At 42.6% G+C, this 25,425-nt stretch overlaps 1 protein-coding gene across 3 annotated transcripts in view; it reads right to left on the bottom strand.

The window, feature by feature from the left end:
* The window catches only part of EDEM2 (ER degradation enhancing alpha-mannosidase like protein 2), a 32,411-nt gene extending 7,274 nt beyond the window's left edge, over positions 1–25,137 (bottom strand). The window contains exons 1-9 of one of the 3 annotated variants that reach the window (XM_045443629.1): positions 24,929–25,137; positions 24,605–24,715; positions 22,727–22,766; positions 19,250–19,355; positions 14,887–14,931; positions 14,138–14,263; positions 10,936–11,147; positions 9,019–9,160; positions 7,129–7,253 (exon numbers count right to left, since the gene is read on the bottom strand). In XM_045443629.1, coding sequence (XP_045299585.1) covers positions 7,129–7,253; positions 9,019–9,160; positions 10,936–11,147; positions 14,138–14,263; positions 14,887–14,931; positions 19,250–19,355; positions 22,727–22,766; positions 24,605–24,715; positions 24,929–25,035 — 1,014 coding nt within the window. In that variant the 5' untranslated portion in view covers positions 25,036–25,137. The remainder of the gene's footprint in view (positions 1–7,128; positions 7,254–9,018; positions 9,161–10,935; positions 11,148–14,137; positions 14,264–14,886; positions 14,932–19,249; positions 19,356–22,726; positions 22,767–24,604; positions 24,716–24,928) is intronic. The other 2 variants (XM_045443630.1, XM_045443631.1) reach the window with 2 other exon arrangements.
* Between the last annotated feature and the right edge of the window lie 288 nt (positions 25,138–25,425).

Below are 25,425 nucleotides of genomic sequence, written 5' to 3'. Positions count from 1 at the left end.
TTTTACTAGCTGTTGCAAAGTAGCTATTAACACAAGCTTGCAGGGAAACAGCTGGCCTTTTTGACATATCCTAAGGATGCCTCACAGATAGAACAAATTTAACATTTCCCCAACAGGATTCTTGGTTCCCTCACTTTCCCACAAAGTTGCCTCCCTACCATCATCTCTCCCTTCTTAGTACATGGCACTTAGCAAATGGCAGTCATCCTTGACTCCTCCCTTTCCCTCCCCCCTACCCCCACATCCATTCTGTCAGCAACTCCTGTCAGTTCCATTTTCCAAAACATCAAGATTTATCTCGCTTTATCTCTAGTGACACCACTTGGTCTGGTCACCAGCATCTTATACTGGGATGACTTTCACAGTCTTCTCACTGCTCCAACCACTTGCCCTCACGCCACTCTCCCCATGCAGCCAAAGTAACTGCCTTACTGCATATACCACACCTCAGGGCTTCCCATGGGCTCCGCATAAAGTCAAGACACCTCCTTGTAGCTCTGAAAGCCTTGCATGATCTCGGTAGTGCTGACCTCCATTGATTGATCTCTGCCCCGCCTCCCCCCCCTCCCCTCCCCCTGGACTGTAGCCATACCGCTTTTGTTTCTTTTTTTTTTTTTTTTTAATTTTTTTTTTTTTTTTCAAACGTTTATTTATTTTTGGGACAGAGAGAGACAGAGCATGAACAGGGGAGGGGCAGAGAGAGAGGGAGACACAGAATCGGAAACAGGCTCCAGGCTCTGAGCCATCAGCCCAGAGCCCGACGCGGGGCTCGAACTCACAGACCGCGAGATCGTGACCTGGCTGAAGTCGGACGCTTAACCGACTGCGCCACCCAGGCGCCCCATCTTTGTTTCTGATAAACACCCAACTCCTTCCTGTCTTGGGACCTTCATACATGATATTTCCTCTGTCTAGAACATCATCGCCCACATCTGATTCTTGAAGTATCAGCTCTAGTATCACAACTCTGAGAGGCCTTCTTCTCTCAAGTGAGGTTCCCATCCAACATTCTCTCTCAGCCGCTCATCTGTTTCCTTCATTGTAACTTATGTGTTTGTCTGTTTTATTTTTTTCTGTTGTGTCTTACCCTCTACAAACTACATGAGGACAGGGCCTGGAACACAGCAAGCACTCAAATACTGGTGAATAAATGAATTAACAAATTGAACATATCTAAGCCTCCTTTCTTCATCTATAAAGAAACATTTGCCTCAGTGGGTTATAATTCTGGTAAAATGCCTGGCACATAAGTCGTTCTCCCATAAATATTTAATTTATTACCCTCATGTGTCAGACAGATTACCAGGCACTGATTAGATGTTCAGTAAATGTTGGTTATTAGTGTGATTATAATCTCACAGAGAAAGAACCCATGATCCCTGCTCAGGCCAGGAAAAACAACCATAGAAACAGACATGAAACTCTTTCCTTATCAAACCCTCTCTTCTATTAATTTTTATTTTAGGAAATTTGAAAAATAAAGGTATATTGGGGTGCCTGGGTGGCTCAGTCAGTTAAGCATCAGACTTTGGTTCAGGTCATGATCTTGTGGTTCATGAGTCCGAGTCCCGCATTGGGTAAGCTCAAGCCCCACATCGGGTAAGCCCGAGCCCCACTTTGGATGAGCCCCACTTCTCTCTCGCCCTCCCTGCCCCTCATGGGATTCTCTCTCTCTCTCCCTCCCTCTCTCTGTCCCTTACTCACTTGCCCCCTCTCTCTCAAAATAAAAGAAAAAGAAAAAGAAAGGTATAAAGAGATCACCTTTAACCTCACCACACAGATAGAATAGTTTTGATATCTACCTTTCCACTTTGTATTTTTTTAAAGTTTATTTTGAGAGAGAGAGCATGTGTGAGCAGGGGAAAGGCACAGAGAGAAGGGGAGAGAGAATCCCAAGTAGGCTCTGTGCTGGTAGCACAGATGACACAGGGCTCGATCATGTGAGATCATGACCTGAGCAGAAATCAAGAGTTGGACACTTAACTGACTGAGCCACCCAGGTGCCCCTCCAATATGTATTCTATTCAGAGTTATATAAATATTTAAAAAAACAAAACAAAACAGAGAGGAATAAAAAGATAATTATCCTCTTAATCTTACAGTACCTGCCATTTGCATCTTTGTCTTCTCTTTCTTTTTTTTTTTTTTTTTTTTTTAATTTTTTTTTTTTCAACGTTCATTTATTTTTGGGACAGAGAGAGACAGAGCATGAACGGGGGAGGGGCAGAGAGAGAGGGAGACACAGAATCGGAAACAGGCTCCAGGCTCTGAGCCATCAGCCCAGAGCCTGACGCGGGGCTCGAACTCACGGACCGCGAGATCGTGACCTGGCTGAAGTTGGACGCTTAACCGACTGCGCCACCCAGGCGCCCCTGTCTTCTCTTTCTTAACACACAAAAACAGAATTCTATAGAGTTGTAATCAGAGTATACTTAATATAATGCCTTCTTGTGTATTTTTTTTGTTATTATTAAATCTAAAGAATCAAATTTTTTAAAAATTTAATTATCACTCCTAATTTCTCACTATAGCCTAACAGTACATTTCATTCCTTCATGTTTTCTTAATTCTTGTTCACTACCTCTTCACGTAACATAGGAATTTATATATACATTTTTAAATTAAAGTTGTTTAATGACCCATTCCATTAAGATACAATCATTTATTGGTTCCTCCATTATAGGGTACTGGATCATTTCTAAGTTTTCTTTGTCATGAACTTTGCTGTTAGGAATATCTGTATGCATCTTTTCCCTTTTGAATTATTTTCTTGGGGAACATCCACAGAAATGGAAGTCAAAGGGTGTGATCTGTGATATGCCTGGGTTGCACAAGAAGGATTCCCAAGAGGAATGTAGTCACAAATAGTTTTAAGGCAATAGATTTCCAGATCCTCTGCTTTCCTAAAATGGATCTGCCTGAAAAGATACTTGTAACACAAAGGCAGGCTATCTATTATCACTGTTTCCTTCGCAGTTATCCTTCTGCCATTTGACAAAAGCAAGATGGACCTATCAGCAACCTCTAACCTTCCTGTTGCACACTGTCCTGGGGAATAAAGATTTCCTGAGCACCAAACTAGGTTAAATTTAAAATATCGGTGTATGGCATTCTTCTCAAAGCTAGCATAAACAATCCTAAAATGTGTATGGAACCACAAAAGACCCCAAATAGCCAAAGTAATATTGAAGAAGAAAACCAAAGTGGGAGGCATCACAATCCCAGACTTTAGCCTCTACTACAAAGCTGTAATCATCAAGATAGTATGGTATTGGCACAAAAACAGACACAAACGAATGGAATAGAATGGAGACCCCAGAATTGGACCCACAAATGTATGGCCAACTAATCTTTGACAAAGCAGGAAAGAGTATCCAATGGAAAAAAGACAGTCTCTTTAGCAAATGGTGCTGGGAGAAGTGGACAGCAACATGCAGCAGAATAAAACTAGGCCACTTTCTCATACCATACACAGAAATAAACTCAAAATGGATGAAAGACCTAAATGTGAGACAGGAAACCATCAAAACCCTAGAGGAGAAAGCAGGCAACAACCTCTTTACCTTAGCCGCAGCAATTTCTTACTCAACATATCTCCAAAGGCAAGGGAATTAAAAGCAAAGATGAACTATTGGGACCTCATCAAGATAAAAAGCTTCTGCACTGCAAAGCAAAAAACCGACAATACTAAAAGGCAACCGACGGAATGGGAAAAGATATTTGCACACGACATATCGGATAAAGGGCTAGTATCCAAAATCTATAAAGAATTCACCAAACTCCACACCCAAAAAACCCAAATAATCCAGTGAAGAAATGGGCAGAAGACATGAATAGACACTTTTCCAAAGAAGACATCCAGATGGCCAACAGACACATGAAACAATGCTCAACGTCACTCCTTATCAGGGAAATACAAATCAAAGCCACACTGAGATACCACCTCACACCAGTCAGAGGGGCTAAAATTAACAACTCAGGAAACAACAGATGCTGGAAAGGATGTGGAGAAACAGGAACCCTCTTGCACTGTTGGTGGGAAAGCAAACTGGTGTAGCTGCACTGGAAAACAGTGTGGAGGTTCCTCAAAAAATTAAAAATAGAACTACTCTATGACACAGCAATAGCACTGCTAGGAATTTACCCAAGGGATATAGGAGTGCTAATGACTAGGGGCACATGCGTCCCAATGTTTATAGCAGCGCTTTCAACCATAGCCAAATTACGGAAAGAGCCTAAATGTTCATCAACTGATGAATGGACAAAGAAGATATGGTTTACATATACAATGGAATACTACTTGGCAATGAGAAAGAATGAAATCATGCCATTTGCAGCAATGTGGATGGAGCTGGAAGGTATGCTGAATGAAATAAGTCAGTCAGAGAAGGACAGATACCATGTTTTCACTCATATGTGGGCCTTGGGAAACTTAACAGAAGACCATGGGGGAGGGGAAGGAGAAAAAAATAGTTTCAGAGAGGGAGGGAGGCAAACCACAAGAGGCTCTTTAAATACAGAGAACAAACTGAGGGTGGGTGGGGGTCTGAGGGAGAGGGGAAAATGGGTGATGGGCACTGAGGAGGGCACTTGTTGGGATGAGCACTGGGTGTTGTATGTAAGCCAATTTGACAATAAATTATATTAAAAAATAAAATAAAAGATCGGTGTAGGTGTTGAAAAAAAGGAAGGCCTCTGAACACTGTGTAACAAAGTCTTTTGCATATCAGAAGGTTTCCAATTCTCTGCCTGCAAAAAACTGAAAGAGGAACTGGTCAAATTGTCAGCAGAGAGATCATTAAAAATTATTTTTGATGACAGATTAAATGATTATTTTTATCATATAAAGAAAGAACCACATAATATTGCCAGTTTTGAATGGTTGAATACTGGTAGTTTTATATGGTTCAATCTATTTACTCAATGACTACAAAGAACTGAATGATAATGCAGTAATCAAACTCCTTCCATTTCCATCTAATTATTTATGTGTATAGGCTCCTCAGCACTTACATCTACAAAAATGAAAATAGGAATGAATGAAACTTTTGATACACAACCATGTCCCACTTCAGCAATATGTATTATTCACACACAAATACACAAACTACTTAAAATAAAAAAGCCCCCATGGGGCGCCTGGGTGGCTCAGTCAGTTGGGTGACTGACTCAGGTCATCATCCCAGGGTCAAGGGATGGAGCCCCATGTTGGGCTCCACGTTGAGCATGAAACCTGCTTAAGATTCTCTCTCTCTCTCTCTCTCTCTCTCTCTCTCTCTCTCTCTGACTCTTCTCCTCTCCCTCACTCATGCTCTCTTTCTAAAATAAAAAAAATTTTTTTTTTAAATTTTTTTTCAACGTTTATTTTATTTTTGGGACAGAGAGAGACAGAGCATGAACAGGGGAGGGGCAGAGAGAGAGGGAGACACAGAATCGGAAACAGGCTCCAGGCTCTGAGCCATCAGCCCAGAGCCCGACGCGGGGCTCGAACCCACGGACCGCGAGATCGTGACCTGGCTGAAGTCGGACGCTTAACCGACTGCGCCACCCAGGCACCCTTCTAAAATAAAAATTTTTTAAATAATAAAAATAAAAAATAAAAAGGCCCCAAACTCTCATTAAGAAATGTATTTCTGATTAAATTGTCTTTATGTTTTATAATTATTTATCAAAAACTGTAAGCTCTTAATGTGGCTTTAATCATTTATGTACTAATGATAACTAAGTCAAGAAGAAAACAAATTTAATACTCAGAGCCTATGGTCACACAGGAAATTTAAAAGTCTTTTAAATCTCTATGTATACAGAAATTTTATTACAGAGACATATAATAGGGTATAAATAAAATTTATCCAGCATAAAAATGTAACAATTAGGATAAAATTCTGTTGTGGGAGAAGAATGAAAATAGGAGTTCAAAGAGAAAAAGGAATGGTATGTGACTATTCAAACTCGTAAGATTAGGGGCACCTGGGTGGCTCAGTTGGTTAAGCATCCAACTTTGGCTCGGGTCATGATCCCACGGTTTGTGAGTTTGAGGCCTGCATCCCACTCTACGCTATCAGCTCAGAGCCTGGAGCCTACTTCAGATTCTGTGTCTCCCTCTCTCTCTCTGCCCCTACCCCATTCACACACTCTCTCTGTCTCTCTCTCAAAAATAAAAATAAACATTAAAAAAATAAAAGTAAACCTGTAAAATAAGAAGGTTGGCTAAAAGTGCATAATGGGGGACTAGTTAAATGAATTGCACTAGTTAAATGAATTGTATCAATTTAATACAATATATGCATTTGTTAAAAAAGTAAAAGTAATCTAGATGTATCAACAAGGAATGATCTCTAAGGCATATTCAGTGAAAAGGTACATATTTCTATCTGTGTAAAGAAAAAAGGTGGATGTAAACATGCATATGTTATGCTGGTTAAATGGACTCCAAGATCCCGCCTTTCCCACTGCAACTCCATCAGATCATGTAATGGAAAACAATAACGATGGCACGCACAGCAGCCCCAGCTGCTTTCACACCCTTTCTCAGGCCTGCTGTCAAGAATGAGGAGATGTGACAGAAATGTCCAGTGGAGAAACAGTTGTTGCCAATGGCTATTACCACACAGCCTGGAAAGACACTCTCCACTTTATTTTAAGTAGTATAACATTTCACAGCAAATTGGAAGCTCAGTACCCGATACCTTAACACTCCCCTTGGAAAATTCAGCTTGGCAGAATCTGAAGTTTGTCTCATTCACTCTAAGTCTCTCTTGTCTCTCCACCCCACCCTTAGAAAACAAATACTCCAGGGGCGCCTGGGTGGCGCAGTCGGTTAAGCGTCCGACTTCAGCCAGGTCACGATCTCGCGGTCCGTGAGTTCGAGCCCCGCGTCAGGCTCTGGGCTGATGGCTCGGAGCCTGGAGCCTGTTTCTGATTCTGTGTCTCCCTCTCTCTCTGCCCCTTCCCCGTTCATGCTCTGTCTCTCTCTGTCCCAGAAATAAATAAACGTTGAAAAAAAAAAATTAAAAAAAAAGAAAACAAATACTCCAGCAACTGAAGTACCTTATTTGACTTATACCTCAGAATGAGCTTGCTTTGCCAGTTCCAGAGAAAAATGGCCACCTCTCTGATCATTCCTACCTGAAGACCAGGCCAGTAGGCCTCTAGGGACTGGAAGACCGGCATGGACACAGTCCCCTTGTACATCTGCACCCACAGGTACCAGTCATCGAAGCGGGTGTAATTCCGAATGGCTTTGTTGTATTCTGCAAAGGAGATGCAAGAAGACACGTCGATGATGAGGGAGATGAAAGGCAGGTCTTAACAACAGAAGCACGGCCTTACACTTTTTGCAAGACCATATTTTGGTGTAGCTTCAAAGCACCCTAGGATGCAAGAAGGCACAGAGGAAGGAGCATGGGTTCTGGAGCCAAACGTCCAGACTCAAATTCCAGCTCCAGCTTTACCACTTGCTAGCTGTGACCTTGGGCAAAGTTTTCCTTCTAACGTCTCAGTCTCATTATCTCTAAGGTGGGGAGAGTAATGATACACACCTCACAGGATTGCTCAATCCCATTCACTCAACAATACTCACTGCACATCTACTAGGTACAGGCACCTACGGGTGGCAAACAAGACAAAATCCAGCCCTCAGGGCATTTACATTCTAGTGGGAACTTGAACTTTTACCTTCCCTTAGAATGTAAATCCATGAAGGCCAGGACTTCGTTTTGTTTATTGTAGAATCCCCAGCACTAGGATACTGCATTATAAATATGCACAATAAATTATTATCTTAACAAAGTACCAAATACACATGCAAATAAATGAGACAATCTCAAATAGTGTTGTAAGAATTAAATTAAAAAGTCCATGTTTGGTGCTTGGCACAGCACTTCACATAATGGTATTCAATAAATATCTGCTGAATAAATGAGTGGTTGCTGTAATAATTATTATTAGGTAGGTGCCCAACAATTCCTCAATATCATTATTATTAGTGTCCAAGGGCCTAGAGGGTAAAATGCTTTTATTTGATGGGCATGAATCAACTACCTACCTCGTCCAAAGCATTGTGGGAAGCAGAAAAATGAATAAGGCATAGACACTGTGCTCGGTAGGAAGAGCTGTAACTGTGGATGATAGCTGACTGCGCAAAAGGTGCTGAAGGCCCTAAATTCTGAAGGAGGATCAAGCTACTTTGTGGGCAAGGTGACATTTCAGCTGGGCCTTGAAGGGTGAATAACATTTGGACACATCAAGACAGGAAAAAGGTATTCTTGACAAAGGAAACACATGTGCAATGGCCTGGAAATAAGAAATCCAGGGTCACACATGGAGAATGCAGCATAGTTCACTTGGCTCTTGCAGGAAGGCCTGAAGAGGTATAGTGGGCCTCAAGTAGGCAGTACAAGTCCATGGTGGTAGGGGTGCCCGGGTGGTTCAGTCGGTTAAGCGCCCAACTTCGGCTCAGGTCATGATCTCACAGTTTGTGGGTTCAAGCCCCGCGTCGGGCTCTGTGCTGTTGGTTTGGAGCCTGGAGCCTGCTTCGGATTCTGTGTCTCCCTCTCTCTCCACCCCTCCCCGCCTCACGATCTGTCTCTGTCTCTCAAAAAATGAATAAACATTAAAAAAAAAATTAAAAAAAAAAAAAAAAAGAAGTCCATGGTGGCTGTGAACGCAGACTCATATACTCAGAACTGGTTCTGTAGGCACTTGGGAGCAACTGAAAGTTTATACACATGACAATGGGAAAAATCATGGCAAAGGCCTCCTTACCCCGCCCTTTTTTAAAAAAAAAAAAAATTTTTTTTAACATTTATTTATTTTTGAGACAGAGAGAGACAGAGCATGAACGGGGGAGGGGCAGAGAGAGAGGAAGACACAGAATCGGAAGCAGGCTCCAGGCTCTGAGCCATCAGCCCAGAGCCTGACGCGGGGCTCGAACTCATGGACCGTGAGATCGTGACCTGAGCTGAAGTCGGACGCTCAACCGACTGAGCCACCCAGGTGCCCCCCCGCCCTTTGTACCTAGGAACATGGCCATGAGCTTCTTATCCTGAAGTAGGATGGCTCCTTTCACCAGGTACTCAAAGTAGGAATCCACGCCAGCCCCAATGCCCGAGTCCTGGGCCACCCACTTTCCAGTGAGCACATCAATATGGTTGCCAACCTGCGAGAGAGAGAGAGAGAGAGAGAGAGAGAGAAACTTAGTCCCAAAAGAGGGCTCAAGACCAAACAAGGATCTCCCCATACCCCTGACTGGCCAGTCAGATGCAAGGCAGGCACCCCAGTGCTCTCGGGAGACATGCAGGCTATTGGGGTGTGGGGTTGGAAAACCACAAACTCTTATCAGTATCAGTCACTGATTGAGAACTGTTCCAGGTAGCATTACATCTTGGAACTTCCAGCTAAAGGCATGCAGAGCAGGCTCCAGGCCAGAGAAGGCCCATAGGGAAAGAGACACTGTCAGAAGACAGGCTAGTGTGCACAGAGAAATGGTAGGGGTTGAGAGGATATGGGGTCCACTATGGTTCCAGTGCTGAAGAAAAACCTGCTTGTGTTGGACTTACTAAAGGAGTTACCGTAGGTCTCCAGAGTGGCATCTTCTTAAGGGATTTTCAAGAATTCCCCATATAAGTTTCACTTGCAAGCTTAGAACCAGACTTGCACAAACCATGTCTCTACCTGAATACTTTCAGACAACTCAGTCTTTGCAAGTCATAATGACTCACCGGAGGAAGTATTAATACATCAACATTACTGCTAAAGTAAACTGACGATCAGAGAGGTTGAGTGACTTGTCCAGGGTCACATAGTTTCGATGTAGCAAGGCCTGGGGTCAAAACCAATTCTGACTAAATCTAGTGCTATTTCCTGGACAGCTTTGGCTCCATTACTGTTAGTTTCACTGGATTATCTGATTTAAGAGCTGAAACCAACTTTAGAGATCATCTGGCCCAGAGCATGTTCAATTTCCATGGGTTAATAGGTATTAGAGAAGAAAGGGAAGCTCTGGGTTCAAATAAGCTTAGAAAACATTGAGTTAAGCAAAGTTAAATAGATTTTACTTACTGTAGGATTTCACAATAACCTTTCACCTGTTTGTGTTCGCTATGATTCTCCAAAAAAAGGATGCAACAGTTGACCCTTTAACAATGCAAGTGTCGGGAGTGCTGAGCCCCACACAGTTGAAAATCTGCGTATAACTTCGGACAGTCTAAAAATTTAACTACTAATAGCCTGCTCGAGTGGAAACTTTACTGATAATATAAAAGTCAACTAACACATATTTTGTATGTTATATATATTACATACCGTATTCTTACAATAAAGTAAGCTAGAAAAAAGAAAATGTTTTGAAAAAAAATCATATAGAAGAGAGAATATGTTTATAGAACTGTACTGTAAAAAAATCTGTGTGTGAGTGGGCCCATGCAGTTCACAAACATGTTTCTCAAGGGTCAACTGTATATTTAGTATTCCTCAGACTTAATTGACCAGGAATTACCTTTTCATACAATGGCCCACCATTCAACATGTCTCAGCATTGGTGTTCTAAGAAACACAGTTTAACAAACACAAATAGACCATGAAAATGAGGGTCAGATGGGCTGGCGATCTAAGGTTGCCATGTGAGTCAGGGGCATGAAGCCTACAACCTGCTTCCTAGAAGTCAGAGAAGTTCATGGAACCTAACCTCTACAACACAGCTCCCTTTCCCTGCCAGAGGATGTGCTCTCTCTCATGCTCTCTTCCCCTGTCTGAAACTTGAATTAGAGGCTTGGTTAACTTTCAGTGTCCTGATGCTAAGTCCTAGACCACTGCTGAGGTCACCCTAAGTGTCTCTTGGCTGGGCCGCAACTTGTTGCTCAGGGCCCCAAATCTTACAAGCAGGGGCTCAGGTGGCCGACTTGACTCAGATGGAAAGGGTGGCAGCCGACCTACCAGCCCAATATCTGACCGGCTCTCCCAGAGGCGCATGAGGGCCACTCTGGCCACATCTTCGAACACGGGGTCACCAGTGAGGCTGCTCAGGGTGGCAAATTCTACAATGAAGGTCCCGATCCCTGCTGTACAGGTGACAGGGGTTTCTCCCGGGTTCACGCCATGAAGCAGGTTCACCGTTCCATACGGCATGCCAGTGGGGGTCTGAAATGCTGAACAATCACAAAATTATGATCCCAGACAGGAGCAGGGACATAGGGATGGTTCAACACAGACCCAAGCCTGAGGCCTGAGCCAGCATTTCCCTCTTTATCTCCTGGATGATCTGCTAGAGACTGAGCCAGAGAAGGATACAGGTCATGACTGGAGGGTCCTTAGTGGCTACCTAACCCAGGTGTTATCAAGCACTGCTCGACGTGACCCTCTAGCCTATGACAAGGAGAAAAGCAGTGGGCTATGCTCCCGGCTGCCACACCCACGCATGCTCACTTTAGCTAGAGTAGCTCTACTTTTATTTAATTCACACCATGCTCTCAGAGGCCAGCCAGGTAACTCAGTGTGAAGCAGGTGGGGTTGAAGCCACAGGAAGTGATGGGGCTGTGGCACACTGAAGAGCATGTTCCATTAGAATCCATTCGTACACTTTTCTGTTTTGGTTTTGGTTTTTTTTTTTTTTTTTGAGTTTTATTGAGATATAATTGTCATATAGCACAGTGTGAGTTTAAGGGGTTTGGCATAAAGACCTGACTTAACCTATATTGCGAGATGATGAACATAGTGAGTTAATATCCATTACCTCGTATAGATACAAAAAGAAAAACTTCAGTTTCTTCCTTGCAATGAGAACTTTTAGGATTTACTCTCCTCGCAACTTTCAAATATATCACATGGCAGTGTTAGCTATAGTCATCATGTTGCATGTTACAGCCCCGGTACTTACTTATTACTGGAAGTGTATCTTTTGACCACTTTCATCCAATTTCCCCTCATATACTTTTCCAAGTGCAATTATAACCAAATGAAACCTATCTGCAGACCCTAAACAGCCCCAGAAGAGCCAGTTTGGGGTCCCTGCTCTAAATAGTTTAGGAGGAGGGGCACCTGGGTGGCTCAGTTGATTGAGCGTCTGACATCGGCTCAGGTCATGATCTCATGGTTCGTGAGTTCGAGCCCTGCATCAGGCTCTATGCTGACAGCTCGGAGCCTGGAGCCTGCTTCTGTTTCTGTGTCTCCCTCTCTCTCTGCCCCACCCCTGCTCATGCTGTCTCTTCTCTCAAAAATAAACATTAAAAAATAAACAAACAAATAGTTTAGGGGGTAAACTATTATTATTATTTTTTTTAAGAATATAAATCACGGGGCGCCTGGGTGGCGCAGTCGGTTAAGCGTCCGACTTCAGCCAGGTCATGATCTCGCAGTCCGTGAGTTTGAGCCCCGCGTCAGGCTCTGGGCTGATGGCTCAGAGCCTGGAGCCTGTTTCCGATTCTGTGTCTCCCTCTCTCTCTGCCCCTCTCCCGTTCATGCTCTGTCTCTCTCTGTCCCAAAAATAAATAAACGTTGAAAAAAAAAAAAAAAAAAAAAGAATATAAATCACTAAACTACTGATGTGGTCCAATCCTCAGTTTACAGGTAGGAAAAGTCATGCCTGTAAGAAGTGACTCAAAGGTCATACAGAAAGAGTCAAACAGAGCTGGAATGGGAATGCCTGCCAAGCGCCCACTCCTTTATGCTCTGCCCATCCCACCCTGGTGCCTTCTGATTCAAGGCAAGGAACTGGACAAACAGCCAAAGGCAGAGATTTCCTCTCTAGGCCAAAAGGTCAAATAACCCCAGAGCAGCCTGTACGTCACCAAACTGTGAACAAAGTTATCAAAACTTCCAAGAACTGTAAGGTCTGGCTACTCTTGTAAGTGATAAATTTGCTGAGTGGCAGGCACCAATGGCAAGGAAGGAGAATGCAAGTCACAACCAAGAAGGGCTCAAAGAATATTTCAGAAAAGTCAGGCAGTGTTAAAAAGAGGGGGAGTGACAGGGGCGCCTGGGTGGCCCAGTCGGTTAAACATCCGACTTCAGCTCAGGTCATAATCTCACGGTTTGTGGGTTTGAGCCCCACGTCAGGCTCTGTGCTGACAGCTCAGAGCCTAGAGCCTGCTTCAGGTTCTGTGTCTCCCTCTCTCTCTGCCCCTCCCCCACTCATGCTCTGTCTCTCTCAAAAATAAATAAACACGAAAAAAAAAAAAGTTAAAAAAAAAAAAAGGAGGGGGAGTGACAAAATCCTATTTCTTTACCTGAATGGCAGATACCCTGGGGCTTGCTCCAATATGTACTTTCCAGTATGTACATTTCTCAATACAAAATGTTTTTTAATGATTCAAAAAAAAAAAAAAAAAAAAAGGAGCAACTAAGCAGTGTGCTCTATGGATGACTCACACAGGATATGATGTTTGGAAGGAGACACTCAGGCCATGAGCCGTGAGCCGTGAGTGGATCTGAACCCAGCTCACTCACTGTCCTCCACTCATCTCCAGAAAGGGAGAACAGTGATGGCCCAGAGGCTGGTGAAAGCACAGAGTGATGTGTTTGGGTGTGAACAGCCCCAGAGTCTCCACCACGCCCTGAAGAGAACACAGTGTCCAGCTGATGCTATCGAGCCCAGCTGCTGCCCCACCAGACAAACACACTGAGGCTTGACCTGCTGCCCTGGACACAGCTTAGCTCCAAAACGTGTCCCTTCCATTTCAGTGGCGTTTGAGGTTCTCCAGGCACTTTCTCCTTTCTGACCTCATTTTCTGCCTCCCAAAAAGCCAATGTGGCATGCAAGCAGGAATTATGAATCCCTTTTCAGAGATGGGAAAACTGAGCCAAGGAGAGAAGAATGGCTTGGTCAAGACATTGGCTAGTTCAGAACTGGGGGCTCCTAATGTGCAGCTCAAGGCTTTTCTCTGGAACCCTTTTATTCCAGCAGTGTGTGGGCCTGAGAGGGGGCAAAAGAGGTCAGCTCATCCATCCTGGGCCATGGTCTGACAAGCCCTCAAAATGCCCAGGACTCTCCTGACTTCCATGGTGGGTGGCCAAAGGTAGAAATACTAACTGTTTGGATGAGGAACAGAAGAAAATAGCTCGGCATTGCCACTCTTGTCTCCAGCAAAAGAAGCAGGATCCAGTGGACTGCATTTCTCCCGCATGTCAGTGTGGGTCTTACCTGGGAGGAGTTTTCGGGCTGCCTCCTCAGCCATTCTCAGGAGAGGTCCAGAGCAGGGCCATCCGGCCTCTACTTCCACTCCAGCCTTCTTTGATAGCAGGTGAGCAGACAGAAGCCCTCCTACCACTACAGATGGCACAAAACACAAGTGTCAGAGTCCCAAGGACCAGTTTTTCTCTTGTGTCAATTAAACCTACATACTCTGTTGAGCGGCTTGCTGGGAAGGGGCTAGAGCCACCTAGTGAAAGAATCCCTTAATCCCACATATTGGTGCAGTGTTAAGTTCACAAATTCTCTTCTTCTTGGTGGGTCACAAAAACAATGGCTATCACTTTTTTTTAAAAGTCCCTACTGTATACCAAGCACTAGGTACTACTGTCTCTTCAAATGAAGATACTGAGGTTCAGAGAGGTAAAGTGACTTGCCCTGGGTCATCCATCTAGTAAGTGGTAGGGCCAGGTCTGTCTGACTACTAAGCCTGTGCTCATTCCACTCGGTCACTCTGTTTCCCAATCCCCCTAAGACCTGAGGGGCAGAGTAGTTATTACCTTCATTGTATTAATTAACCTATTTGAATTTATTACACAATACTTAGGACTTGTAAAAAGCCATAAATGTTCTGTATCTGGAAATATGGCTAAATAGATATCCTGAATGGCCCTCTCATTGCAAAAAAATCTTGTGACCTTGAGCTTCAGCTTTCCCCTCCTCTTGGCAGAGGGGGAACAAGAGACAAAGGCAGGACCTACCAAAGTGTAGAGTCTGATAAAAGATAACCTCCATAAAGTTGGGATCTGAAAGAATTATATACTCTGTGTAAGGATGGATCAGAATAAACCCTACCCACCTCCCCTAGCATACAGTTAAGAAAAACTGCAGGCCTCAAATCTTGATGCCAAATAAAGGGAAGAAAAACAAACGAACAAACAAATCTCCACTAAGAATTAGTAACTACAGGATGGTACTAAGGTTTACAACCTGAATTCATACCAACTAAGTAGTCCAGGAAAACTCAAACCTTTAGCATAAGTCAGTTTTTGGTAGACAATGCCTCCAGCCACATGGAAGAAGTAAACAAAAACTCTAGCTGAAAGAATTCAACTTCAATCTAGGCCTCAAAGAAGCCCAGGGATAAAGTCTAGGGAATGAGTGCACATTAAAATCTAAATAAATCACAAGACATACGAAGAAACAAAGCATTAGGAGTACGAGCCAGCAAAAATGACAGTAGAACAAGACTTACCAACACATCAAATACTGGAACTATCAGACACAGAATACAAAATAATTATGTAGAAATGTTTAAAGAAATAAAAGAAAGGCTTGGAATAGATGAGTAAGTAGCAAGAAATTATAAAAATGACCAAGTCTAGGGCTGCCTGGGTGGCTCAGTCAGTTAAGCGTCTGACTTTGGCTCAGGTCATACTCTGTGTCTCACTCTCTCAAAAAATGAATAAATGTTAAAAAAAAATTTTTTTAATTACATAGGCATGTTTTTCTTTTTAAGTTTACTCATTTTTTAAAAAAAATTTTAAATGTTTTTTTTTTATTTTTGAGAGAGAGAGACAGAGTGTGAGCAGTAGGGGCAGAGATAGAGGGAGACACAGAATCCAAAGCAGGCTCCAGGCTCTGAGCTGTCAGCACAAAGCCTGATGCAGGGCTCAAACTCACAGACAGTAAGACCATGACCTGAGCCGAAGTTGGACATTTAACCGACTAAGCCACTCAGGCACCCCAAGTTTACTTTTTTTTTTTTTTAAGTAATGTCTACACCCAACATGGAGCTCAAACTCATGACCCCGAGATCAAGAGTCACACACTCTTCTGAGCCAGCAGGGCATTTCTACATAGATAGGTTTATTAGCAAATAAAATATATCTGAAGAGAGAATTAGTGGACTTGAAAATAGATTTCAAAAAATTACCCAGAATGCAACACAGAGAAACAAATTTATTTTTAAAACATACCAAAGAGATTTGGAGGATATAGTAAGAAGGTATAACAAATATCTGGCTGGAGTTCTAAAAAGAGAAGAGGGAGGAAATGGGGAGAGGCAATACCTGAAGAGAAAATAGTTACGAACTTTTGAAAACTAACGAATGACACAAATTCTTAGATGCAGGAATCCCAAGCAAGATAATAAAAAGAAATCCACATTTATGCACATCACAGTAAAACTGCAGAACACCAAAGAAAAAAAAGATTTCAAAAACAGAGTCTGTATAATAATGATTGTTAAGGCTAAGTGGTGGGTAACCCAGTTTATTATATATATTTTCTCTACTTTTATATATTTTTTTAAAACTTCCATAATAAAAGTTTTTAAAATGAAGGAACAGCCAGCATAAATGAAACCAATCATCTGCAAAGTAACAATTAGATTGACAGATTACTTCTTAATAATGACAATGAAATGAGAAGACAATGGAAAGATTTCTTCAGTGTGCTAAGAGAAAATACTATCAAGTTAGAACCATATGTCCTTCAATGTTATCCCTCAAAGACCAAACAAAGGCAGTGAGATAAAGACATTTTATATAGAGGCTCCTGGGTGGCTCAGTCAGTTAAGTGTCCAATTCTTGATGTAGGCTCAGGTCATGATCTCATGGTTTGTGAGATGGAACCTCACATCAGCTCAGAGCCTGCTTGTGATTCTCTCTCCCTCCCTCTCTGTACCTCTCTCCCCCACGGCCCCCTCTCAAAATAAGTAAATAAGCTTAAAAAAAAAAAAGACATTTTATACAAACAAAAGCTGAGAAAATCTTCCAAGAACACACGTGCACTAGAGGACATTCCAAAGGAAGTACTTCAGATAGAAGGGATCACAGATGTAAAGTCTGAGACACAGGTAGGAAAGATGGTCAAAGAAATAAATATAGAAATATACAAGTAAATATAGAAATAAATCTAAAACGTCAAATGTATAGAACAGCAATAATGTATGGAGGGCTTAAGACAAAAAACTAAAATACATAATCTATAGCATGTGGGTCAGGATATTCTCAGAGCCAGGTTTTGTACTATTCAGGAAAATAAAGATTTTCATTAATTCTGTAATGTTTGTTAAATTTGTAATGTTTGTTAAGTTTTCCAGGAAACTATTTAAAAAGTCAGATACTGAGCATAGTCATTAATAAGAGGAAAATGGATAAGGGGGAGAAAAGTCAACCTAAAGGAGCACACACACACACACACACACACACAAAAGAGGATGAAAAGAACACAGAGAAGATGGGACAAATAGCACAAAATAAAACCACAGAAATGAATGCAAATACCTAAGTTATTATAGTAAATGTAAATGGATTAAATGCTTGAGTTAAAAGATCGTCAGAATGGGTAAACAAACAAAATATAATATATAATTTATAAAAGATATATCTGATCATAAAAATACAGAAAGATTGAAAGTAAAAGAGTAGAAAAAGATACCAGTCAAATGCCAACCCAAAGAAAGCTGGTATAATTATATAAATATATATAATTATATACATATGATATGAATATACCAGCATATATGTATACATGTACATATGCTGGTATATTCATATCAGCAATAAAGAAATATTCATATCAGCAACAAAGGTATAAGGTATAACAAAGGTATAAGGCAATCTTAGCTTACAGAAGATAAATTGGGCTCTGAAGAAAATTTGAGGCCAGCAGTGAGCATGGCCTCAAACTCCCATCTGATCCCTAAACCAGGATTTTATATCATGCTGTCTTTGTTCTTTAATTTTTTAAAAAACTGTTATCACATGTCTGTAATACAAGTTTCATTGCAAAATACGTACAAAATAAAGATGAGCAAAATGAGGGAGCAAAAAATAACAGCCTCCAGAAGTGACAGTTTGTTAAGCCACTGGTGGTCTAGGAGTTCACTACAAATAAGGGTTGTAGTAGCTTTATGAGAATCACTGGAAACCTGCTAAAAATATTGATTCTAGGACCCAACCCAGAAATCCAAATTCATTAGGTTTAGACTAGACTGAAACCTAGACAACTCAACTTTTATTTATTTATTTATTTATTTATTTATTTATTTATTTTAAATTTTATTTATTTATTTATTTATTTTTTAATTTTTTTTTCAACGTTTATTTATTTTTGGGACAGAGAGAGACAGAGCATGAATGGGGGAGGGGCAGAGAGAGAGGGAGACACAGAATCGGAAACAGGCTCCAGGCTCTGAGCCATCAGCCCAGAGCCCGACGCGGGGCTCAAACTCACGGACCGCGAGATCGTGACCTGGCTGAAGTCGGACGCTTAACCGACTGCGCCACCCAGGCGCCCCTAAATTTTATTTATTTTTGAGAGAGACAGAGATAGAATGCAAGTGGCTTAAGGGCAGAGAGAGAGGGAGACACAGAAGCAGAAGCAGGCTCCAGACTCTGAGCTGTCAGCACAGAGCCCGACGTGGGGCTCGAACTCACAAGCTGTGAGATCATGACCTAAGCCAAAGTCAGATGCTCAACCAACTGAGCCACCCAGGTGCCCCACAATTCAACTTTTTAAAAGGTCCCAAATAGTTCTGATGGGCAGCAAGTTTTGGAAACTAATGCCCTAGACTTGCACTACATAATATAATCATGAACCGTGAACCACGTCACTATTTAAATTTAAATTTGTTAAAATTAAATGAAATTAAATATTCAGTTCCTCAGTTGCAGTAGACACATTTCAAATGTTCACTAGCCAGGTGCAGCTACTGGCTACAATACTGGACAACACAGACATAAAATATTTCCGTCATCACAGAAAGTTCTATTGGGTAGCGCTTCTTAGGCAATAAGTTCCAAGAAGGCGAGGATTACATCTTTCTTGTTCATGGCTGTATGCCTAGCACCAAATACATGTTAAATATGTGAGTAATTCTGGCACATCTCTTTCCAGTCTCTTCTCTGCCCCCTGCTCATGTCTGAAGCTGATGGGGGATCCTGAGACCTCCACACCCCACCCTCTAGGAGGAAAAAAGATCTCTCTTCAGTCACTGGTTTTGGCCAAGTGCCCTGGCAGGGTTGACCCTTAAGATTCTATTTACCACCTCTTGGTTTACACAGAGGCAAAAACTCCACACTCTTTTCTTCCAAAACCCCAGCAGGCAGCCCTCACCTCGGATGTTGGTTTCAAACACGGAGGCATTCACATCAATATCAAAGTCTACGTTGTCCTGGAGCACTTCAACCACTCTTTGGAATTCTGAGACATTCCCCAAAATCTGGAAGAGAAGAAGGTCTTGATAGTGAGGCTCTCTGAGGCTTGAAGGCACTGAAGATCGAGAGTCTGGGATCCTATGCTGGTGTGGCCATCACTTATTCAACTAAGATCTATAGTTTCTGTTCTAGTACTGGTGACAGGAGAAGGAAACAGTGAGATCTAGAAACCACGGAGACCCAATACCAAGAGACTGATTAAGTCAATTCTTAGTTACCAATTCAAGAGTCCTTATGTACCCATTTAGTGGAAACAATAGAGACTGTAGACTGCATAGTTTTGACATTTGCAGCAGATATCTGTTGTTTTTAAACTTCTCTGGTCACATTCATCCTTGTGGAAAACACTGCAGGTTGGTTGGCCCAACACAGATTCCCAATCTCCTTTACCCTGGTAGGCTCCCAATGTGGTGGCTGAAAATCCAGATACTTGCTTTCTCAGCCTCCTTTGCTGCTAGAGGTGAATGTGTTACCCAGCCAATGCTAAGCCTTGAGAAGTCTACTGGGGGCACTTCTGGGGAAAGATTCAGTTTTCCTAATAAAAAGGGACAGATACCGCTGGCATGGTGTTTACTCTTCTTCTTTCTGCCTTGAAAGCAGACTTTACTTCTAGAGCTGTGGCAGCCATTTTAGACCATGAGGTACTAAGCATCAGAATGAAAGCCAATACCCTAATGATAGTAGAATGGAAAGATACAAAGAGCTTGGGTCTCTGATGGCATCACTGAACAGCCAACCCAATGCTAGAAATTACCTCCAGACTTTCTTTCACTCGAGAAAATTAAACCCTTTTCATTTAAACCATCAGCCAAATGCAATTCTGATATCTTTTATTCTGATAGTAGTGCCTCAATTTGAGATATCACTCTTTTTCCACAGTCACTCTTGCAGTTTGGGAGAGGCTGACCCCAATCCTTCAGTAGCAAGAATGGGTACTTGATCTGGACCACTGGACTGTATCCCTTGGCCAGTGACTTGTTCAGGAATGAGTGTGTGACCCAAGCCAGATCAATGAGACTCAACTTCGGGAATTAATTCAAAAGGGCTGATTCCTCCCCCACACACAGGTTCCTGACTGAGTGGGAAGTAAGTCTGGAACTACTGATGGCTACTCTGCCAGCATAAGGAGCGCCTGAGAACACAGCTAACAAAGAAGGCAGAGATAGGAGATGGAAAGATTCATGAAGACTTGTTCATATGCCTGGATCCAACTGATTCTGAGGCCAGCCTTTACCTGGACTTTTTAGTTATCTGACTCAGTAAATTCCCTTCTTTGTCTATATTGGTTTGAACAAGGAACCAAAACAATCCTGTCTCAGCATTCAAGGCCCTCGATGTTTGGACTCAAACTACCTTTCTGACCATGTCTCTCACTGTTCATCTTCATCTAACCTATCTTCATCTACTTCAGGAAAACTATAACCACTATTTTCCACTTTCTTGCCTTCAGACATGCTCTTTCCTTTACCAGAAATCCCTCCATCCTATGTCTGCCCATTTCCAAATCCAATCTATCTTTGACTGTCTAAATGTCATGTCTCTAGGAAGCCTTTGATCCCTCCAGCTAAAAGGAACCCTCTTCGCCCGTTAAAAGACTCCAGTAACTTTATCCACACAACTCTTAGGGCACCTATTTCTTTCCACATGAAGAGAATCTTGCCTGGGAAGGAGCCTCATTCTTTCCTGCATTCCCCCAGGGTGCCAAGCGCAGCCCATGAAGCAATTACTCAATGTTTACTGAATGATTACATGAATCTTTTTCCACACTGCAGTTAGTAATCTTCTCAAAACAGAAATCTGAGCATTTCCTGCCCTCTACTTCAAATATTTCAGTGGCTTTCCATTGCTGTTAAATTAGAAATCAAAATCCTTAACACAGTGAACAAGGGCTTCCATCATCTGGTCCCCAACCAGACCCCCGGCTCCACTTTTCTTCCTGAATTTCCTTCTCCACCTCCCAGACATAATGGCCCCGCTTCAATTCACTGCCTTTGCCACACTCTCTCCTGCCATAAGGCCCTTGTACAGGCTGTACAGGCTGTTCCCTCTGCCTGGAACACTCTGTCCTCCCTCACTTCCCTAGTTGACACTTGCTTCTCTTTCAGATCCCAACTTAAGTGTCATTCTCTCTCCCTTCTCTCTCTGCCCCTCCCCTACTCTCACTCTCTCTCTCCCTCAAAATAAATTAACTTAAGAAAAAATAAAAAAAGAAAAATTATATCTTCAAGGTGATCATAATCATGTAAATACTATTAATATATAAAAATGAGAAGGGGTGACAGACCAGAAATAGTGAAATATGGATAAAGTTGTTAAATCCTCTCTTGTGGCCTTTTTAAGGAGGATGATTAAGACTTGGAGTCCTACAGAATTAAACTCAAGTCCTAGCTCTGCCACTTCATAGCTGTGGACCCTGGCCAAGCCATTTTACCTCTTCTCAAAATTTATTTTGAGAGAGGCAGAGACAGCATGCGTGGGGAAAGAGCAGAGAAAGAGGAAGACAGAGAATCACAAGCAGGCTCTGCAATGTCAGTGCTGAGTCCAATGTGGGGCTCAAACCCACGAAACCGAGATCATGACCTGAGCCGAAACCAAGAGTCAGACTCTTAACCAACAAAGCTACCCAGGCGCCCCTGCCATTTTACCTTTCTAAGCAATAGATTTCCTGACTCGAAGAAGGAGTAAAGGATGTACCTTATGGGGTTGTTAGAAGGGTTAAACAAGATAATACACACAAAGTGCTTAGCACAAGCCCTACACATAACACACTAACTAGTTACTGCTATTTTTATCACTGAACATGTCCAATTAGAATGTAAGCCTCTGAAGGGGCACCTGGGTGGCTCAGTCAGTTAAGCACCTGGGTCTTGATCTCAGCTCAGGTCATGATCTCAGAGTTTGTGAAATCAAGCCCTGCAGTGGGCTCCGCGCTGATAGTGTGGTGCCTGCTTAGGATTCTCTCTCCCTCAGCCCCTCCCCTGAGCATGCATGCACACACTCACTCACTCTCTCTAAAATAAATAAACTTAAAAAAAAAAAAAACCCACCACATTTATGTTTAGAATGTAAGCCTCTGAAAACAAGGAGGGTCTCAAAGTCTCTGTATCCCCCAGAGAGTTATACAGGCCTATCACAGTTCTGTGTTCATGACAGGTGTTCTGTAAACATCTGCTAAATAAATGACCCTGAATACATTTGGAATTCATCGTTTCCCTCTATCTAGCTGGGCGACCAGAATCTGAAGCTTTGGAATATGGAGATGAAAATAAAAGGCCCAAGTGAAGAACTTGTTTTTCGCCCACAGTCAAGCTGCCAGAAGAGGAAGGATATTGGTTGCACAACCATGGTGAGGTAAAGGAACAATCAAGACACTTACCAGCAAGGTGTCCAGGGCATCAATTAGCGTCAGAGAAAAACTGTAAAAGGACAGAAATTCCAGCTGCTTAGTAAGAAAATCAAACACAAGCTATGAAGGTTGCCCCAGATCAGATACCCCCAAAACTAGTAAGTGAGGCACAGTGATGACTCTTCCCGTCCCAGTTTCCAGTCACAACAGAGAAACCCTAGTGAAAATTACCAAGAAGCTCTGACCCATTTAATGCACTTGGGAGGATGGGCTGATGTAGCTCAACTGTGGTTAAACATATCACCTATGTTCACTGGCATTCTTCTCTGCCATGGGGAGGCAGTATAAGATTGTGGCTAAGAGCACAGGCTTTTCCACACCTAGGAATTTATCTCAATGTGCACAGAGCTGTATGCTTGAGAATGCTCATGGCTGTACTGTTTAGAAAAGCAAAAAGCTAGAAATAACACAAACATATACCAGTTGAAGAGTGATTAAATTGTAGTACATTTAAACAGAGCAAAACTATGAAGTTGTAACAAAAAAATTGTTATCTATTGTTCTATGGGCTAATATTAAAATATTCAAATTATATTGTTAAATGAAAAAAGACGAAGGATAGAATAGGCAGTGAGGTATGTTTCTATCTGCATTTTCAAAAAGAGATATATAGACAAAAAGCAGATTAGCAGTTGTTTGGGCCAGTGGTGGTGAAGGAATGAACTATAAAGCAGCACAGAGAACTTTTTAGGATGACAGAAATGTTCTCTATCTTGACTGTGATAGTGGTTACTAGATGCTTCAAATGGGCACATTTTATTACATGTAAGTTACGACTTTAAAGAGTTAATTTAAAAAGATACACATACACATATGATGGTAGAAACCAAAAATATTTTGGGGAGGATACACAAGAAGGTTAATAGTGGTTGGAGTTCTAGGGTATGTAAGAGACTCACTTTATTGTATATGATTTTTTACTGTTTGAATTTGCCTTTTGCTTATATATATTTTCCAACTAAAAAGAAAAAAAAAAAGGAAAGAAAACCAGCACACGTTTTGTTGATTACTTAACTTCTCCAATCCTTAGCATACTCATTTGTAAAATGGACAAAACAACACTTAACCCCTAGGGGTGTTGAGAGAATTAAATGAGAAGACACAAGTAAAATGCTTAGCACAGTGTTTAATCAATGTCAGCCTCAGCTAAACGCAATGATCTTTCACTCAGCAAGGAACAAGACAGAGAATTCCACCTCCTAAGTTTTTATTCTAGTGGAAGTAAGAAAAACTAGTAGCAAGTGAAAATGATAGCATCAGAGAGTGAGAAGTGCTAATAAATAATAAAATAAAATAAAATAAAATAAAATAAAATAAAATAAAAGGGGTGATTTGTGAGAGTGACCTGTAGGGGGTGGGTAGTTAAGGGAGCTAATACTTAGGTGACATTTTGAGCTGAAATCTCAAGAAGCAGTCAGTAATGTGAGGGTAATGGGGGAAGTGTGTTTCAGTTACACTAACAAATGCTCTGAAGAGTTACATCCCCTCCTGGGCCAGTTTAACCAATTACAAAATGAAGGGGTTGGGTCTTCTGATTTCTTGGAAACCTTCCTCGACAGCCTAGGACTCCAGAGGTTTGTCCAAGTCCCCAGGCTGGTGCCTGGTACTGTCATGGTTGGAGCTCAAAGGTCCAGTCCACCAGGCTAACCCAGGCTTTTTCCACAGTGGGATCCAACTTTCCAGGAGGCTGGGTGGATCCTGGTGGATTGGAGGGAACGTAGCCTCACCCTCGCTAGCTTTTCTGGAATTGACGAGGAGACCGTGAAGCCACCGGCCCCAGGTGACCCGCCCGCCTAGGAACCGTACTGCCAGACCCCAGCCGCCCCCTTGCTCCTCCACTCGCACTACCTGCCCCAGGTGTCGTGCCCGTCACAGGTGAGAGGTCGCAGCTCGTCGTAGGGAAAGGCATTCTCGAGGTAGCTGTCGTAGGCGTGGTAGAACATGGCCTTGACTCGCTCCCTGGTGCGGGGTATGAAAAATGAGGCAGGGGAAAGGACAAGAATAGGGCGGAAAATGGGAATCACCACCTGAGCCCAGTGGCGGGGTCTGAGCAGGTCGGGGTGTCGGAGGGGAGGGGCGGGGGGAGTCCTAGAACGTTGGGAAAGGAAAGGGACCGGGTCTGCGCTTCCCCTTCCCCAACTCTGGAAGGGATAGGAGCCTGACCCCTTTCACCTGTAGTGGGCGGGGTCGGGCGCGGTGCCACCTGGACCTGGCGCACCATGGTGCAGGGGCAGCAGCGCGCACAGGAGGCCGAGCGGGACAAGCAGCCGGAAAGGCATAGAGCCCGTGTCCTGTCAGCGCCGCCGCCGCGGTAGCAGCCACCGCCACCCGCTCATCCTGGGAGCCTCTGCGGGTTGTTCCGGGAATCCGCGCCACTGCGCCTGCGCGCCGGGGAAAAAAAAAAAAAAAGTCACCCACTTCCGGACTACAAGTCCCAGAATACAATGGGAGGCTGAACGTCGGCAAAGAGTATCTTGGGACAGTCTCTGAAGTGGAAATCAACGTGGCTGAAAAACAGTGGCTACTACAGATACTATGATTAATTAATGTTTTAGTAACAGCATTTGTTAAGCGCTTATTGTGTACTAAGACTGTATTGAATACTTTAAATACATTATTTTTTTTTTCAACCTCCTTATAGACATAAAGACAGGACAACAGGGACTCAA

Source organism: Leopardus geoffroyi, chromosome A3, assembly GCF_018350155.1.
Source record: "Leopardus geoffroyi isolate Oge1 chromosome A3, O.geoffroyi_Oge1_pat1.0, whole genome shotgun sequence".
NCBI lineage: Eukaryota > Metazoa > Chordata > Mammalia > Carnivora > Felidae > Leopardus > Leopardus geoffroyi.
The sequence above is the reverse complement of the archived record's forward strand: the minus strand, read 5'-3'. Positions and strand labels throughout refer to the sequence as shown.